General features: G+C 42.6%; 1 protein-coding gene across 1 annotated transcript; it reads left to right on the forward strand.

The window, feature by feature from the left end:
- The first annotated feature begins 308 nt into the window (after nt 1-308).
- Nucleotides 309-19,650, forward strand: LOC133370295 (gap junction beta-5 protein-like). The gene is made up of 2 exons (XM_061596417.1): nt 309-412; nt 18,242-19,650. Exon 2 carries the CDS (start codon nt 18,267-18,269, stop codon nt 19,113-19,115), a length of 849 nt encoding a protein of 282 aa, XP_061452401.1. The 5' UTR covers nt 309-412; nt 18,242-18,266; the 3' UTR covers nt 19,116-19,650.
- The last annotated feature ends 883 nt before the right edge of the window (nt 19,651-20,533 follow it).

The raw sequence follows: 20,533 nt of genomic DNA on the forward strand, positions 1-20,533 counted from the left end.
TGTATTATTGATGTTTTTTGAGGGGGAGGGACTGAATGGACTCACTGAATGCATGCAAAACTGAGACAGAGTGGGAATGTGCTGAGCTGTTCATCTACACCTCCTTCAGTGCTGGGACTGAACTCAAATCACTTAGGCAGTACTGGACTGCTAGTATGATGAGGGCCCTTGTTTTGCTGGTCTGCTTCCACCAGACTTGAGGGCTAGCAACCAAGAGTGTGCTATAAAGCTCCACCCCTGGAATGTTCCTCTGAGAGATTCCTCCTGCTCTGTTTCCTCCTCCTCCTTACTTCCAAAGTGCTGGGAGGAGCCTCAATGCTTTGGTGGCCTTAAACTGGGAGGTTGTTTTGATGTTTCCAAAGGAAAGAGCTGTCCAGGAAAAGGCCTTGAAGGAAGCCAGGACTCCCATCAGGTAAGCGTGTTGGTGGGCTTTTATCCTCACCCCTCTGATGAGAATGTAGTAAGAATGCTTTGGAACTAGTCTGTTACTATAACAGCTTTAAAACTTTTTTGCATCAGAGCACAGAGACATCAAGAGGAAAGGCAAACGGGGAAGGGCTGTAGTTCAGTGCTGAAGCACATGTTTTGTGTGCAAAAGATCCCAAAGTTCAATCACCGGCAGTTCCAAGTAGGATTGGGACACACACACCCAATTTGAAATCCTTGAGAGCTGCTACAGGATAAAGTACTCAGTATAAGCACTCAGTATAAAGCAGATTCCTATATTTCTATGGGATAAGAGTCACAAAAGCATGGTTATTTGGGGCTGTTTGCAGCATGGGACAAAGCTGGCACTGAGGGCACGCTGAAAACTTTCCCCTCGCTGAATAACCCCAGAAGCCCCTGTATCTCTAGAGAGGAAAACAAGAGGATGCAACTCAGAGACAAACTCAGGTCCAAGTACGCCTCAAGCTTAATATAAGCACTGTCTGTAAAAGTATCCTTTTGCAAAAAGTATAGAGTTTCAGGTTGCATCTGGAAGTTTGGAACCGAGTATGCAGGCTTAATGTTACCTTATATAAACTGGGCAGGCCTGATGGAATGTTGTCTGTGTTGATGGTGTTTGTGAAGATCTCAGCATCCTGGAAATGTTGTGTGTGCCTTGCGGGGAAAGTCAATCTGTTGTTCATTTGTGTACAGCAGATCTCAGTGAAATTCTGGTCAAAATAAAAAAGGACAACAATCAGAATCTTAGGGTTACCTATAAGTTTTCAAGTCTGTAAAATGTCATTTTAGTATTACAGGAAATGTCATAGTTTTTTTTAAAAAAACCTTTTGAAATAGAGACAGAGACAAGAGTCTTTGACAGCAGACATGTCAGTCATAAAAACGTGAAGATTAAGTTATTATCCATGTCATCATCAAGAATATTTAAAAACAAAGGCTGCATTTGCACCATACCATCCGCACCATACATGTAAAGCACTTTTATGCCACTTCAAACCATCATGGCTTCCCTCAAATAATCCCCAAGTTCCCTGAGAAAAGAGACTGATTGTCAAACCACTCTGAGAACCCTAGCTCTGTGAAAGAAATAGAGGTCTCCTAACAGCTCCAGTGCCCTTAACAACCTACAGTTCCCAGGATTCTTTGGAGGAAACCATGACTGTCAAAGTAGTATCATAGGGTGGTATTCAGTGCTATCACTACTCAGAGTAGACCCGTTGAAGTTAATAGATGTGACTAATTTGGATCCATTCATTTCAGTGGGTCCATTCTGAATAGGAATTATTTGAATACAACCCTTTGGGAGGCGGGAAATTACAAATCCCATGCTCCCCACCCTTTCCTATCTCCACAAACTATTCTCCAAAAGTAAGTTTTTGTTGCTTGTGAAAGGTGGTGAGGGGGATACTTTCCACAATAATGCTAAAACTATTTTCAAGGAAAGCTAAACCAAAAAAAACCCCATGTAAGCCAAGGGGAGTTGCATTGCACTAGAAATATTTAGTGAAAGAAAGAAAGAAAGAAAGAAACTAATTATCAAAGAGGTGACTATGAGCTGCCTCAGACCCATTATGTCTCTCACTAGTTGGCTCCCCAAAACTCTGCCTCCAACTCTCTCCTTGCCATCACAACCAGCCTATAAACGCCAACTACTCTTATTTACCAACAGCAATCCCAATTTTCTCTTACTTGTGTCTCAAAAATGACTGTTGCTTTTAGGGAGCGCTGCCCTGGGCTCCTTTGGGAGGAGGTACGGCATATAAATTGAATAAGTAATAATTATTCAAATGTTGGGAGTGTGAATTGCTAGGGTTGCTCTGCTTCAGGATGCAGCTCCATCCCTTGAGCTAAGGAAGGTGGAGGACAGGTGGATGACTCTCTAGTGCTCATAAACATAAATGCATGTGCATAAACATTAAGGCACTGTGCAATGTACAACCGGCTATCTCACATACTGCAACCCTGTGGCAAGGATGGGGACTCATTGACTTACAGATGCAATTGGACTATAACTTCCTTCATTCCTGGCCATTGGCCATGCTGTCTGGGGCTGATGGGAGCTGGAGTCCAACAGCATATGGAGGGCCCCCAGGAATCCTATCCCTGCACGAAGGTGTATTTTGAACTTCTTATAACAGGTAGTAGACCAATAAATGTCTTTGAATAAATCTTAACAGGAAGAGCAACTGCCACCCTTATATTTAGTTTCGTGCGGAACAGAGTATGTCTCAGTAAAGAAATACAGTCACAAAGCCCTCAGCAATGTATAAAAGAGAGATTGAAAGAGATGTGGGACAGGATCCTGACTTTGGTATGAGATTAGGGGTATAAGTGATATGCAGATCCCTCTTGGCACTTGTGAAATGTGGGATGGCACCTTACCTTCATTTATTTGGCCATAATGGAGCACCACTTCTGTCCAACCTTGTCTCCTTCCAAAAGTTCTCCACCCTTGATATATACTGTGGCAGTTGGAACCAAAACGCCTGTAGCAAGCAAGTGTGGCAGGTGTGCAGAACAGATAATAGGACCTGAAATGGAGGCTGGTCCACCAGCAGGGATGGGGAGTCATTCAATTCCCATTTAAATCTGAATCTATCAGATTTGCACTTCCTGAAATAATATGGGAACTGAAACACAGCCATCCTTTGAAATTCACAGTTATCTGAATGTTGCGATGCAGTTTGCCAACCAAACAACATTTACAAAAATGTGAAAAGGTGAAAGTGTACTTGAATATATTAGTGAATATAACATACAAAAACGGATCGTATTAGGATAAATTGCTTGCAGAAATATGCTCATTAGTTAAATCTACATACAAAAATGTGTTTATTAGGAGAAATGTTTATTAGCACTAAAATGCTGAAGAATTTTCATGAGGGTTAAAAAAAAACCCTGCAAATTGCTGTGGAACTGAATTTTAGACTGGAAAACTTAAAAATTGAGAGACCTAAAACAGACATGTCCTTCCAACCCTATCCACCAAATAAGTTGACTCTATTTCCTGAGCAATGCCACCTCCAGATCTGGGAGGCCCCTTCAGCAGACCCCCATCTCTGGATGCCCCCCCACCTCCTCCTTGCCACTGTCAGTGCTGCCCATTTGCTTGTCCCTCTCCCTCCAGGCCAAATCCACATCATAGCCCAGAAGAAGGATGCAATGCAAATGTAAGGACGCTGTTCCATTTCATCACTTTTGTCGCTACTTGCATGTTTGAAAAGGAAAAGGGAACAGGTAGGCATGGCAAGGAGGAGGTACAGCAGCAGCAGCAGGGTGGCTCTTTGCAGGTGGCCGCCGTGGGGTGTGGGGAGTGAAGTTCCCATGGAAATGCACTTTTCTAGTCTCAAAGTTTCTTGCAAGTATCAGCCCCAGCTGACTGCCCTGTCCACTGGTCTGTGCTTGCCACATGGTAGGGCCGGGAACATCTGAGTGCAGGGCAACCTCTCTTCATTCTCGCCAATTTCCCCAATCCCCTAATCAATTTCCCCAAAGGGTTATAGAAACAGATGAGAGCTGAAAGGTGATGCAGGGCAGGGTTCACCTGGTGTTTTCCATGAAGCACATCTGATCCTCCCCAAACACATGGCAACTACAAGACACATTGAGGAAATGACAAGATGAGTGTCGCTAGTACTATCCAAACATGTGGTTAATTCTTTAAAAAAATCTCATGCCACCTCCCCCTCCCCGGAGATGTCATTTCCCATCCTTCAGGGTATGGCTTCCTGTCCTGAAAGGCAGAACCAGCTATGCAGGAAACTTCATACTTAGATTAATTGTCTTCTGCCTACATATTATGACTAGAATTTGGGATCCTTGAAGATTTAGTTGTATGGATTTTTTAAGCAAACTAACCTGATTCACAGGTTAGTTTCCAGACTAATATATGGATCAGAAAATTGCCATCCTTAGGTTTTCACATTCCTCCAAGTTTTGTGACACAGTTCTTGGCTTTTAAAAAAAGGAGCAAAATGTGTATAATTTACTTATTACTACATTTATATCCCAGCTTTTCTCCAAGGAGCTCAAGCTGACAGTTCCCACCAGCACTTGACAGCAAGACTAGTAGCAAGAAACGATGGGAACTGGAGTCCAGCAACATGTGGACAGTCACAGGCTCCCTACCCAAGCCCTAAACCAAGCCTATAGGTAGCATCGTTTCAATGCACAACCTGGCTAAGTCACCATTATGATGTAGTTTGTCTATCGACGAGAGCCAATGTGGTGTAGTGGTTAGAGTGTTGGACTATGACCTGAGAGACCAGGGTTCGAATGCCCACACAGCCATGAAGCTCACTGGGTGACCTTGGGCCAGTCACTGCCTCTCAGCCTCAGAGGAAGGCAATGGTATACCCCCTCTGAATACCGCTTACCATGAAAACCCTCTTCATAGGGTCGCCATATGTCGGAGTCAGCTTGAAGGCAGTCCCCATAGCACAGCTTGTCTATCGGTAGAATAACCAGAAAAAACAAGCAGTTCAAGGAATTCCAGAAACCCAACTTCTGGAATTCCTTGAATTGTTTATATAATATATGGTGTAGGTCAGCCTTCCCCAATCTATTCTCCTACAGATGTTTTGGACAACAACTCCCTTCAGCCCCAGTCAGCATGGCCATTGATCAGAGATGAGGTGACAACATCTGGAGGAAGGCTGATATAGGGACTTGCCTAATATAAACATTCTTCTTATTTTATCTCTTCCATCAGTAAATAGATCCTAAACAGAACTCCGAGGTTAAGAGGTTGTATGATCATGGATAGCAGTTACTGAGAGTAGGAGTGTAGTTCACAGTTTGGTGCTGGTTCAGGTATCATTTGGACAAACTGGTAGCGGGTTATGGTCCATTGTAATTAGTGCTTTGTTATCTTCTTCTTTTCTTGTTTCGTCCTTTTCTGTTGCCAAAAATAACATTGCTTTCATTTTTTTCTAACAATGACCTGAGTTTTTTTTTTTATTCAAAAGTAAACAAGCCAGGTAATTGCTCACCAAGTAGGCATTTTGCCTTATTGTCTGTCTGAGGAGAGGAGATGCAAGTTCCCTGTCCCCACAATTAAATGAGGTTTGTAAAGTTGATTTTTTTTCAGCTCAGCTATATGACAATTTCAAAAGTTGAAAACTGAACCCAGTTGATCAACAAGCCTTGAGTGCTGCTATCTGCTGAGTTCTCAATCTTACAGTTAGCCTCTTTGAAGTTGACCAAATTATTTTTGCTTCCTTACTCCCCACCATCACCTCAGTTTTTCATTGTTCTGGTGGTGAGATACTCTTCGCCTGTCTGAGGCAACAGACTAGCCAAACTCACATGTTTTTTTACTAAAGTCACAGAAATTTTTAACAGCAAAGCAGATTCAAGGGGGAGACAGGTTAAGAACCAAACAATGAATGTTAATGGCTACCCTCAGTGACACATAAGTTAAAGGGAATACACATTTAAACAGTTCACGTCAAATATGTTATTGATAAGAATGTCATTTTATTCACTGTTCTGTAAAAAAAAAATCCATTCTCAAGAAAAGCCACAGAAGCTTGTAGCAAACAAGATTGGTCCACAAGGATAGCAAACTTGCAGACTTCAGGGTAATCCAATGTACAGTTTGCTTTTATTGAATTTGTCACCCATCCCTAACTGAGAGCCAACAGTGAGGGAAATATATTGCATCCACACCTTGTTTGAGGGTTTTCAGGCTGGCCGCAACGGGAAACAGGCAGTGATTCTGTCAGGGCAGGACTTTGGGGCAGAATGAGCAGGAAGGGCCGCAAAAGTGGCGGAGTTGGCTGACTAGATTTTAAAGTAAAGTGAAGTCATACACATTGCCACCTAAAAGGAGGGACAGGTTGTAAGACCATTAAGTCCAATGTCTAAAATTACCTGACTGCACCACAGGAAACAGGATGCAAGTCTGTATGGAGTTTTGGTCTGATCCAGCCTGAGTTCTTTCATTATTTTTAGAAAAAGTATATCTGACCATTGAACTTACAAGATCTGAACAGGGTGGTTCATGACAGATGCTCTTGGAGGTCACTGATTCATAGGGTCGCCATAAGTCGTAGTCGACTTGGAGGCACATAACAACAAACAACAAAGTCGTAGTCGACTTGAAGGCACATAACAACAAGTATCTGTATAGTCATCCACCAGCACATCATTATTCTTGTGTGCCCTGATGCATTTCATGTTCTAATCCCCTTGTTTGTATCTTTTGAGCTAGGAGTGACTCTGAATTAAGCAACCACTCCCGCCTCTTCCCTTTTTAACGAGACACTGCTGAACTGAATATTACTGTGAAATAGGAGCATCCAATTTGTTTGGAACACTGTACGCAGGCCTTATGACATTTTTCCTTTGCCTCATGCCAGGATATGATCTCAACTCCTTGTATACCATATCCTGCTGCTTCTCTTCAGTCTGTCGATTCTTTCAAAGAATGCTCTTTTGGGAGCACTTCATGCTTTCAACGTAGCAGACTGTAATCTATTAAAGCTCGTGCCATCATAAATTTGTTAGTAGGGATTGTGGGGGAGAAATTCAATTCAGTTTGCATTTAACAGTGAACCCACTTCATGTGCACTTCCCAAAACAATACCGAAGCACAGCCTTCCTATGAAATTCGTACTTCTCTGAATTTTGCAATGCCGTTTGCCAACCAATTAATGAGTAGAAAAATGCGCATAATAGCATAAAGTGTGCATAAAAATTATTTTATTTATTTTATTCAGCTTATATCCCGCCCGACTAGCAAACAGCTCTCTGGGCGGCAAACATAGAAACATATACAATAATAAAATTACAAGATCAATATAACAAATATAAAAGTACATCATCTAAAATACCAATTACAACATTTACATAAATAACTTAGATTAAAATGCCTCAGAGAAGAGAAAGGTTTTAACCTGGCGCCGAAAGGATAATAGTGTCGGCGCCAGGCGTACCTCCTCGGGAAGACTATTCCACAATTTGGGGGCCACCACTGAGAAGGCCCTAGATCTTGTTACTACCCTCCGGGCCTCCCTATGGGTCGGGACCCGGAGGAGGGCCTTCGTAGTAGACCGTAGTGTACGAGCCGGTTCATAACGGGAGAGGCGTTCCTGCAGGTATCGTGGTCCCGCGCTGTATAAGGCTTTATAGGTTAATACCAACACTTTGAATCTGGCCCGGTAGCATATTGGAAGCCAGTGCAGGCGAGCCAGAACAGGTGTTATATGCTCAGACCGCTTAGTTCTTGTTAGCAGTCTGGCCGCCGTATTTTGCACTAGCTGTAGCTTCTGAACCGTCTTCAGAGGTAGCCCTACGTAGAGCGCGTTGCAGTAGTCCAAACGTGACGTTACCAGAGCATGAACCACTGATGTAAGGTCCTCCTTACTCAAATAGGGATGTAGCATATGTTAGCAAATGTAACAAAAATGTATTACATTACAGAAAACTGCATTGCAGAAACAGGTATGTTAGGAGAAATTGCATACAAAAATGTGTATATTAGGAGAAATTTGCGGATGAAAAATCCCGAATGGATGTGGAAATGTGAAGAACTGGACCTAAGATTGGAAAGATGAGAGACTGAGAGAAACAGAAATGGGAAGATTCACCCTTCCCTCGCCAGAAGACTGTTTGTTGTTTTGGGTGGTTGTTTGTATTTTATTTCTTGGCTCAGGGAAGGGCAGTAGGATGCATGTAGCGGGAAGCTGATTTTGAGAGCCTGTTGATTCATCTCTTTCACCTACTGTGGGAACAGTGGGAGGGGATGCTGACCCAGATAGTGCAGACAGAGTGCATGATTCATCTTTCCCGCCACCTCATTCTGTTAACTCCTTTTGGTAGGCAGTACCTGGCAACTACTCATCCTTGGGTGATGAAACTATTTGTAACAGAAGGAAATAGATTCAGAGGGAAGGAACATAGCCACAAGACTGTATATCTTATGCTCTCCCAGAATCCCCCAGTACAATCTCTGAAGGCACATCCTCCAGGACTGAGGGTGTGAAAATGGCTCTCCAGGTACTGTTGGTCTCCAGCTCCCATCAGCCCCAGCCAGCATGGCCAATGTTCAGGAGTGATGGGAGTTGTAGTACAGCAATATCTGGAATGCTGGAGATTCTCCACACTTGATCTGACCAGTTCATAGTCAAGTTCCAGCTAAAGTATTGATGAAAGGCCAAGAGGAGAGATGGGAATAGCTCTGTGGAGGGGTAAGGCTGGGGCCTCTTCTGACCTCCCACTCTCCTGATCCTGGAACTGAGTCTGCATGATTACAAATGACGCAACAAGGTATCTTCTTCTCCTTGAAAGTTGAGGTGGATGAATCTGTCATTTTAGGTTTCTCTCAGGTTCTAATTTTCCCAGTTTTCAGTTCGTCCCATTTCCACAAATGCTTGCTATTTTTTAAAAACAAGTCTGCATAGGGACATAGGATTCTGCCTTATACTGAGTCAGACCATTGGTCCATCCAGTTCAGTATGTTCTACAGTGATTGGCTGCAGCTCTGCAGGGTCTCAGGCAGGCAACATCCACACTCCTTACAAGCCTAGCCAAAGGTTCCTAGCAAACCTGGAACCTTTTGTGTGTAAACTATGAGTTCTGTCACTGAGCAATGACCCATGAAAATTCATATCCCTTTTTATGCACATTTCTCTTAATATACACATTTTAAAAATATCTTTGGCTTAAGATCTGTATCACAACATCTGGAGAAGTGCAAATTTTCAAGGCATGTTATTTTGGAAAGTGCAAATTTGGTAGATTTGCAAACCAAGCAAATGTTTCTACTTTCCCTCCATGCAATCCGTCTTGTGTCCCCAGGTGGGCTAGTAGAAGAGAAGTTATAAAGCTGGACAGGAATGGAAACAAGTGAAGAAATGTTGGCTAGAACAGGAAAGGGAAGAGGATGATCCACCATGAAAAGAAGTGGAAAACAGGAAACTGCCTTATACTGAATCAGACCATTGGTCCACCTAGCTCAGTATTGTCTACACTGATTGTCAGGGGTCTTCAAGGTTTCAGACAGGGAGTCTCTCTCAGCCTTACCTACAGTTGTCAGGGATTGAACCGGAGATCTTCTGCATGTGAAGTGTTGCTCTGCCACTGATCATGGCCCTTTCCCAAGTCTACAATGCCCAGCATTCCTAGGCAGTCTCCCATCCAAATACTAACCAAGCCCAATCCTCCTTAGCTTCCCAGATTAGACTCGGGTGCAGCAGTCAAGTCTTCTAGTTCTATAAATATGTGTAAAGCAAATCAGGGGGAGGGGGAAGATCTAGAGCTTTGATGAAGTTCCTTACACAAAACCAAGAGTGGACACATGTCGGAGATTCATTATTGAAATGCAATTTAGGCATTTCATAAAAAAATTGACCAGATAGGATTTTGGTCTGATCCAGTGGGGCTGATGTTGTGCTGTGTTGTGTTGTAACAAGATTTGTAGACCGCTTAATCAACACAAAAACTTAGTTTACCTAAAACAATATAAAATATTCACAGGAAAATATGGCTAAAGTCAAACCTTGTTTTTAAAGCAAATAAAATCGATCAAAATATAGCTAAGATCAGCAGTTTTAACAGCAAATATTACATCATAAAATTACAAATTGCCTGAACAGAAAAACTTTTTAGCAGGTGCTAAAAACAATACCGTGAAGGTGCCTGCCTCATATTAATAGGCAGGGCATTTCAGAGAGTAGGTGGTACCGCACTGAAGGATTCATTATGTCCTTAATGGATACATGTAAACTGAGATGCAAGTATAGGGGCTTTATAAATGTTTAAAATGTCCGTGAACAAGGTGGTCACAGAGAGAGCTAGCATCAATCCCTGCCAATACAGCAACGTTTGTTGCCTTTGTTCTTCCTCCACCAGAGTCTTCCTGGAGGTTCCTTTGATTCCTCCATGTCCGTTGCTTCCCCCGTTAATGATCTAACATGGGGGGCTGCCCTCCAGATGTTGCTGGACTCTAGCTCCCATCATCCTGACCATTGGTCATGCTGGCTAGGGCTGATGGGAAATGGAGTCCAACAACATCTGAAAGACCACAGGTTACCCAGCCCTCACAGAACGTTGAGTGCCCTGCATTGTATTATTCATTCATTTGCAAAGAACAAGAGTAGGAAGCTGCCTTATGCAGAGGCAGACCAAGTATTGTCTCTACTGAGTAGCAGCGACTCTCCAAGGTGTCAGACAGACATCTATCCAGCCCTGTTTAGAGAGACCCGGGACATTTTGCAGGCAAAGTAAGTGTTCTTCCATTGAGTTACGATGCAACAAATCTGATAATAACTTAGGAAGCTGCCTGAAGCTAAGTCGGACTGTTGGTCCATCAAGCCCAATATTGTCTACATTGACTGGCAGAAGCTCTCTGTTATTTCAAATAAGGGTTTTCCAGACCCCTACTTCTAGCTGCCAGGGACCGAACCATGGACATTTTGAATGCAAAGCATGTGCTTCAATACTAAGCTATGAAAGTCTATGTGTAGTATAATTCTTAACAAGGTACAATCAATTAATGGAATTCACTACTACTACAAAATGTGTTAATGACCACTAGCTCAGTCAACTGGCAAGATCTGGACAGATTCACAGAAGGGAGGTCTATTGATGCTTAATAGTCATGTTAGTTCCAGGGAACCTCTTTCTGGAGAAATGATCATGTAAAACTGAATAGTGGAGGCACATCAGGTAAAAATGGGGGAGAAATTATTTCAATTCACATTTTAATGTGAACTTACCTAATTTGCACTTCCCAAACCAATATGTGAAGAGAAATGCAGCTGGCCTTTGAGATTTGCACTTCTCTGAATTTTGCAGTGCAATTCTGCAATCAAAAAATGCATACATATGTGCGGGGGAAGCACATATTAGTGAAAATAACATATCAAAATGCATTATTACTTGTAAAATTCCTGTAACATGTGTTCACTGGGGTAATTGCATACAAAATAGGTATATTTGGAAAAACAAGCATGAGACTGTATCCATTTTTGTGGACATTTTTTAAAAAATAGAATAAACTGATGTAGAAATGGGGCAAACTGGAAAGTGGAAGAATGAGGAACTGACAGAAATCAGAACTGACATATTTGTCCATCCCAGTATTAGGGGAAGTTACCACTGCCCATGCTTCTGAGCATCCATTGCCTAAGTTTGGATATGGGTGGAAACCACATTCTGGTCTAGATGGAAATTCCATCTGATCTAGCATAACAATTCTGAGCTTATGTGCCTAGTGATAAGTCTGTGATCAATTGGTAAACCTTGGCTGATTCTATGGATTAAAGATGAATCACATTACAAAAACATTTTTGTTTCCACCTCTCTTTCTCTCTTTCTCTGCTTGATGGGAGAGGGGAACTTCATTTTTTGTTTTACCTTCTCTTCACTGAGTTGGCATATATGGCTGTGCAGCAACCGTAAGATTCACCTTGTATCTGTAGCATTCAGAAGCAACCTGATTTGTTTCACATCCATTCTGTGTCATTCTGATTCAATTTGTTATTCAGGTCCAAATCTGCTCTGTCCAATCTGAAACTCTCTCTTGTCCCCACTGACTATAATGGGGAATCTAAAAACAATATAACTCTTTTTCTCTCTTTTTGCATAAATAAGTGACAATCACAGGCAAAACCCTCAAGAGTGGATTAAGCCTGCCAGATTTTGTGCTGATTCATCCAGGAGTTTTCATGCAAGGAATCTTTTTATTTTTTTAAAGAAAAAGTCTCTAACTTTTTTTTTGTCTGCAAGAATTGGCTGAAAATTGCAGACATGGTCACCTCTTCTGGGGGGATGAAAGCTGCCAAATGTCAGAGAGATAGGTGGTGTGATTCTCCCACAAGGACAAACATTACCATATTGGAGGGGGGAAACAGAAATCACATTCTCTCCCCTAGTTTTGGGGGGGACAATCAGTTTAAAAACTGGAGGACATGAGTGAAATGGCCTCAAACCATCTCTTTCTTTTACAGGCACAAGATCGAGGGTTCTTGCGTACTCCCCAAGTCCGTATCTACACATACAACTTATATGACAAATGTTGTGGTCACCTGAGCTTCTACAGTTTTAGGCAGCAGTTATACATTCATTTCATACATACAAGTACACGTGCATCTGGCTTCAGCCAGTAAATCAGAATCATATAGGTCATGGTCAAAATCCTGACTGGTTGTAGCTCATAATGGCACCCATAAGGCTTACAGTGGCCTTTGCCTATAGCCCCCATATATATTCTAGCTCAGGATTATATATTAGGCCTATACTTCAGTATATATTGCAGTATATAGTTAACATATCTTATAAGTATAAGGTTCTATTACTTGATACATTCTACAATTGCATTGCAAACGGGCTACATTTCCCTGAGCATATTTCCATACATTCTATATTTTATCTGGGAAGAAATGGAATAATCTCATCCTTGTGTAAGGCAAACCTCGGACTTCCAACTAGCAGCATAGCAGCAGTACGTTGGATCAGTCTGGAAGACTGATAAGAAACTGTTCTTGCTCTCCTCTATTTATGTTTGTCTCAAGCCTGTGACCTTGAGGTCATAGCTGTCTTCTTATCAGTTGCCATATCTTCCTTGCGACTTTCCATAGTGCCTGTCATTGGACCAGTTAAGCCTTATAACAACTAGTCACCTACTTGAACAAGTGTTGTCCACACCATATAAGGCAGCTGGAGCTGGTAGCTATGTGCCATTATCAGTACAATGGCTGACTGCCCAGAAGTAGAAAGGGGAGCAGAAAAACTTCTTCCCTCTTGAATTGTTTTTGACTGAAAGGTATGAGGAGCTCTGTATAACTGGACATATAATATCCTATACATGAGGATTAATGTAAATGTACTGCCTTCCAGTCGATTCTGACTTATGGCAACCCTATGAATAGGGTTTTCATGGTAAGCGGTATTCAGAGGGGATTTACCATTGCCTCCCTCTGAGGTTGAGAGGCAGTGACTGGCCCAAGGTCACTGTGACGGTCCTTCCCTGGCTCTCCCTGTCAGGTTCCTACCTGCTCGTGGTTACTGCCTGTCACTAGGCACCACCAGGGACTCCACCAGTCCGGACCGCTCTCTCTTATGATTTCTCTCCCCGCTCTAGCACAGATCTCAACAGATCCCCCTGCTAGGCAGCACCACCAGTCACGTCCTATAACCAGTATTCCCAGAGACTCTGCCTGAGTCTCTCTATCAGGTTACCTCTGTGACTGCGTGCTTAAGCTGTCCCAATCCCTTTGTATCAATGCTGATAATTCTGGTTTGCTCTGAATACTTGGGGTGTTATATTTCCCTTCACCGCTGCCACCAATTGTTACAGTTTCCCTTCAGCCTTGGTATTTACCTTACCCTCCCTTCTGGTCTGTGAAACCCCAGCCAAGGATCAGGCCTTTGGTAAACCAAAAGTATTTATTAAATAACAAAGATAACAAGATTTCTTTATAAAGGCACTTAAGCATATGGTTTCATCTATCCCTGAGGTACTGGTCTTAGTATTAATCTGAACTCCACACTCTCCTCACATCCACCAACTCTCCACACAATCTCCTCTCTTAAACCCACCAAAACAACCCACTAACATCCACCTTCCACCTCACATCCACCCAGATTTACCTGTCATTCTTCCATTTATACTGTCAGCCATTTTAAACCTTCAGCCAATCATCCAGCATTGTACTGCCCATTCACTCCCCCCTCCTCTTTCATTCCACTTACCATGTATCTCCTATACAAACAGCACTTACCATATATACACTAATAGAGGAACATCACAGTCACCCAGTGAGCTTCATGGCTATGTGGGGATTTGAACTCTGATCTCCCAGGTCGTAGTCCAACACCTTAACCACTACGCCACACTGGTTCTCTGAGGATTAATACATATATTATAAAGATTCTTACATGGGAAATGCATACATTAAACATGGGGCCAGCCCACAACATTACCATTTTGGAGGGGAGAAATAGAAATCGCATTCCCTCTCCTAGTATTTGGGGGGGGGGCAATCAGTTTGAAAACTGCAGGACATGAGGAGGGTGCCCCTGGGTATGAAACCTGCCAAAGTTCTGACAATAGGCCCAAGGGCGATTGCACTAAGTGATTTTGCCTTCATTATTAAAATACCGGAAAAGTTGTCATTTTTCTCGCAAGCCTCCCACCATTCTAGAACTACTCTCCGTGAAGGAAAAAAGGGAGAAAGCTATTATTTTTAATTGTTTGTTAGGAAAAATAATGTTTTGTCTAACACCACCACATTTTATAACAGCCAAACCTAAGAGCATAAGAAAAGCCTGCTGGATTAGGCCAGTAGCCCCATCTAGTCCAGCAGCCTGTTCTCACAGTGCCCAACCAGCTGCCCATGGGAAGCCCGCAAGCAGGCACTCTCCTGCACTCTCCCCTCCTGAACTGGTATTCAGAAGCATACTGCCTCTGACGATGGAGGCAGAGTATAGCCATCATGGCTAGTAGCAGCCTTCTCTATGAATTTGTCTAATCCTCTTTAAAAGCCCTCCAAGTTGGTGGGCATCACTTGCGGGAAACCTCATGCTTACTTCAACACGCCTCCTCCAAATTACTGTTATTTACGTTCCCCAGGAAAATAATTCACTGTAATTTAAAGCTAGACCTTTCCATCAAAATGAATGACTCCCCACCCTGCCACTTCTCCACCCCTACCCTACCCTCTCAAACTTTCCTTATCCCCCAGTCAGTTCGGTTTTGTTTCTCAGAAAAGAAAGGGGGAACTTGGGGAGGGGGAACTGAAGCGACAGAGCTAGTCGGAAGGTTGGGGACTCCCAGATCCACCTTGTCACCCCTTGTTAATGGTGCAATGTGAGACCTCACATGATGGGTACGCCTCCCCTCCGTATAGCGTCCAATTAAGAGCAGTCCCACTTGAACAGGCACTTAATCCTGACTATATTCAAGGACGTTGTTTACATTTCCATTGTCTTTCAAGAGGAAATGGACACATGTATAAGCATTAAGAGTGTTGTCTGTATCCTGTCTGACAGAAACATATGGGTGGATCTTGCAACTTCCACACATGCGCCCATTTTGTAAATGAGTAAAGGAACACATTTTAATCCCTTGTTGTGTGTTTTAAGGCAATCAAGATACAGTAACAATATATTGCACTAACATTTATTTACAAGCAGAATGGAATAATGCCCAGCATAATTATTAATAAATGTGACTTGCTGTTGTTGTTTTTAAAAAAAGAGTAGTCCCACTGAAATTAATGGACCTAACCTAGTCGTGTTAATTAATTTCAATGTGTCTGTTTGTAATAGCACTGGATACAACCCATAGATATATGGATTAAAGTACTCTACTTAGAGTAAACCTATTGAAATTAATTAACATGTCTAAGTTAGATCTATTGATTTTGGTGGGTCTACCCAGAATAAAATGTAGCTGGATACATTAATGTAAAACTAGCATTTCAAGGAGAAGACTAAGATGGCAGCCTTCCCTGGGAGACTAGCAACGTATTTTGGCAACACTGTTGGGATCCACCTCATATTCACTAAAAATCAATGGACTCCACCCTCTGGCTTCACTTCCAAATAACTGTTGGGGCTTCTACCCTGTTCCAGAATGCTCCGACTACAGATCCGGGAATTGTCAGCCCTAATTTCATGAGATGATGGTGTTGCCTTGTGTCCTGGCTTCACAGAGGGCAGTCCCCAGTTTGAAGGGCTATGTAGTCTAGGTCCAAATAAAGAAATTCTAAGAAGGGAGAACAAGGCCCTTGAATTTGCCCAGCAACAGTAAGCAGACGGAGAGTAGGCTGAAAAGGCACATAGGTCACCTGATCACAGTCTTTCTCACTATGGCAAGGCATACTGTACTTCCGTTTAATTTATAGCAGCGATTTCTACATTTGTATCGATGCAAGTTCTATGCTTTTGGGGCAGTGTGCAAGTTCACACCCTCTGCGATGCCAGGTCTCGAACATTTCACAGCTGGTGGAAATTGAGACACACTTGAGAACTTGTGACACCACTCTTCTCATACCATCATTTTCTTCACACACACATACACACATTGCAGAAGACCTGGAGACTCTTTACTTCCTGTACCACTTCTTCCTTCTTAGGGAGATGAAGGCAGGATGGATGGTGTACAAGTTATTTCCAGGCCTGTAAAGTCATGTGGCTAGATTGGGTAAAACAGATGCAGTTCCCTGGGTGACAGAAACACGGCTGAGGGAGTGGAGGAATGAATGGGTTTGAAAACTGTTAGATGCTGGAATTGCTATGGGTGTTTTCTAGCCCTGGGTCTTTTATCGTTTGTGCTTTGTGGTGAAGACAGAAGCACAGATTCATCCAGAAGGTTCTAAGTGCTATAATTAGTGATAAGTCAAGTGCTCTCAGCTTGGCTCAGAAGCCATTCATTTCTTCTGAGCTTTTATGGGAAACTCTCATGGTGTAGAGTAGTCTTTTTTTTCCTGAGTAACCTTGGAAAAACAAATGGGTGGAGCACATGGACACACAGTCCCTTACTGCCAGTCTCCCCACACTTCTTTACAAGCAAGGATAACTGGTGGTGGAGTGGTAAGCAAACATTGCCCTATTTCAGCAGCCCGTCAACTGAATTCTGATTTTATACGGTAGTTGTAACTGATTTTTATCTGTATTGCTACTTCTACACCACTTAGAGATGACCATAAGTAAGTGATATAGAAATGGCTGAAATAAAATAAATAAATAAATAACCTGTAACTGGGAATGATAGTCCTGAACAGAATAGTCCAGAACATTACTTACAGCTGGGGATCTCAGGGATAGCATTTCCTCTGCCTCCCAATTTAGTTTGGGAGGCAGAGGATACTACAACCCACACTCCCCAATAGGAAATAATGCTCCTCAGCATGCTCAGCAATGCCACTCCTCATCTGCCTCTATCAAGCCCAAGTTCAGTTTTTGCTTGTGATGGGCAGCTGCAATAATCAATTTGGACACAAATTGTTTTTGTGGGGTTGGGCTAAGTTTGTCAAGGGTGAGCATTTCTAAAGTCTTCTGATTCCAAACCCACCCATCACTAGTTGTAATGTGTTCTTTCATTTGGGATTATGGCTCTTAACCTTTCAGGGGAGATCAAATCTGATAGGCGTGGCAGAATAGATCTGGAAAGACAATAGGGCTTGTGCATGACATGAGAGCAAGACTGAAGGTGAGGAGAAGCTTAGGTTATTTCCAGCTCCAAGAAATGAATCAGGTCTAGCAGTGAGATGTTGTTGGCAAGCTTTCTGGACCAGGTGTGGGAAACCTTGGGCCCTCCAGATGTTGCTGAACTACAACTTCCATCAGCCCCAATAAGGATGGCCGGTGGCTAGGGATGATGGGAGTTGTAGTTACAAAATAGAGGATGGCGTTTTTGGGAGTCATGAAGATCAGGTTCTGAAAAAGCTGAAGAAGAGCCAATTTGTGTCCTTTCAAATTGAGACTGTCTTACCTCCGGAGCAGAGCATATCTTGTATAAAAAACCTGGCTGAATGTGGTTCTCTCATTGTGACACATTTAAATGTTTTTTTTCCTTTTAATAATGTTATTTGTTATTTAATTTTGAGAATTGCATTATTTTATTGATGTATGTATTGCTATATTCATGTTTTTGTAAGCCGCCTTGAGGGCCTTTTGGCCATAAGGCGGGGTATAAATTTAATTAATAAATAATAAATAGTTCAGCAACATCCAGAGAGCCAAAGGTTCCCCACACTTGGTCTAGAAGTTGCTTTGTCATACACACATAGACAACATCAATGAATTACAACATTTATAACACCATCATCTTGTCTCTTTTCAGGCACTGTTTGTAGGAACCACAGACCATGAACTGGGGAGTCTTTCAAGGGCTTCTGAGCGGGGTGAACAAATACTCCACAGCCTTTGGACGTATCTGGCTCTCAGTGGTCTTCATCTTCCGGCTGCTAGTCTACATAGTGGCGGCTGAGAAAGTTTGGGGAGATGATCAAAAGGACTTTGACTGCAATACTGAGCAGCCAGGCTGCCCCAATGTCTGCTATGACTTTTACTTCCCAGTCTCCCACATCCGCCTTTGGGCCCTACAGCTCATCCTGGTTACCTGTCCTTCCTTGCTGGTAATGATGCATGTTTCTTACCGGGAAGCCAAACTGCAGAAATATAGGGAGAAGGTTGGAGCAGACTATGCTCTTCGGTATCCTCCAGGCAAGAAGCGTGGGGGCTTGTGGTGGACCTACCTCTTCACCCTCATCTTCAAGGCCTCTGTGGACATTATATTCCTCATTATTTTCTACCGCTTGTATCCAAACTACACCCTGCCAAGTCTGGTAAAATGTTCCCTCGACCCTTGTCCCAATCTTGTTGACTGCTACATAGCTAGGCCCACAGAAAAGAACATCTTCACCCTTTTCATGATCATCACAGCCTGTGTTTGCATCCTCCTCAGCCTCATTGAAGCCTTCTACCTCGTTGGGAAGAGATGTAGGGAGCACCTTCAGCCCAGAAGTGAAGGCCACAGGAGGCAGGGCAGTGAAGTACTCATCTCGAAAAAAGACACTTTCTCCCTGCCCCCCAGTGAACAAGATCCAACTGAAGTAAGTGTACAGGTGTCCAATGGTGGAGATTACAAGCCATCCACTCCCATCTTCACAGACGACTCTAAGCTTACAAGCCGCACTGTCAAAACCAACCTTTAAATCCTGGGAAATTGGGTAATGGAGACCTTCTGAAGAACCAGAAATCCCATACCAGCACCTTCTGCTAGGAGGGATATGGGTGAGATGTGCAAGAAGGAATATCGGGGAAAAGTGGGACTGGAAATTACTGATCAGTTATTTGTCCCATGTCTGGAATAGAAATTGAACCAAAGAATACAATCAGTATTAGCTGCTATTGTTTTCAGTCCAAAACGATATGTTACTATATGTAATTGATGGTGCCTCCCCAGTTTCCATTTTGTTTCCTTTGCATTGAAATGAGATGAATTGCATTCGCCATAGTGAACAATGAGACGAATAATGAAGTTTTATTCAGAAGTCAAACTGCAGCAGAACAGAAACAGTGCTACATGCAATGAATACAGAGTGGAAAGGAAACCGATGCTTTCTAACATTCTTTTGTGCAAGATAGAGCCACGGATGGCCTGTGTCAGGCACCCACTCAACTCAACCTGTTCAATTTTCTGATGTCCTTGTTTGATCTAAGAATATTGTATTAAATGGCCATATCCAATTGCTATGGTTCTCTCAACTAATTCCATATAAACCACTTATTTTTTGTACATTGCAGACTGCCTCATAACTCATCCAGTCTAGTTTTCAGAAATCTCCCCACTGCCACAAATGAAGGGTGACTGGCATAGTTTATACTAAGAATCATTTTTTAACCAAGAGATCTTAGAAGTGAGAAGCAACATAGAAATAAAGTTCACTAAAAGAGGGAGAGACAGTGCTGGATATTATTTCCTAGCTTTCAAGGAGTTCAATCAAAAAATACACATTTCAGTTGGGGTGGGAAGAGAGAATGGCCACCCTAAACATCAGAAGGTTCATCAATCCTCTGGTGGTCCATGTTGCATGGCTGGTTGGCTGCATTCAGCTTGATGGGTTGCATGTAGGGATGGAGGAGAAATCTGTTCCAACTGAAACACGGACTCTGCCTCAGTTTGCACATTCGCTTTGTATAAGGACTGATGCCTTTCACACAAATGCCGGTGGCTTTTGCTGATATTGATTTTAAAAAAAAGAAGTTGGTGAACTTTATGACATCATTAATGAAATGAGGTCAATTTTAGCATGGTTTTTATTCCACTAATGTTAATTTCTTTGGGTGTGTGTCACATTTGTCACACTTTGGGCAAATCCAGTCAATGGAGTGGCTTGGTCATTCATTTCACAATCACAAGCAACCACAAGTTGGGGTGGGCAGAGAAATGACAAATGAAATGAAAAAGAAGAATATTGCTTAGAAGTCTGATGCCTGAAACAAAAGGTCTGAGCGCACTGAATTAGGTGACGACAGGGAAGGGAAGCTAGGGCCATCACATAATCAGAATGAGAGAAGCTGAAGCATACAAGTTAACAAAACATTCAGCTTTGCTGGTGGACTATATCCA

This window comes from Rhineura floridana, chromosome 15 (assembly GCF_030035675.1).
Source record: "Rhineura floridana isolate rRhiFlo1 chromosome 15, rRhiFlo1.hap2, whole genome shotgun sequence".
Lineage (NCBI taxonomy): Eukaryota > Metazoa > Chordata > Lepidosauria > Squamata > Rhineuridae > Rhineura > Rhineura floridana.

Bases quoted from the DNA above. Each gene is read 5' to 3' on its own strand.
- LOC133370295 (XM_061596417.1), top strand. From the start codon at position 18,267: ATGAACTGGGGAGTCTTTCAAGGGCTTCTGAGCGGGGTGAACAAATAC.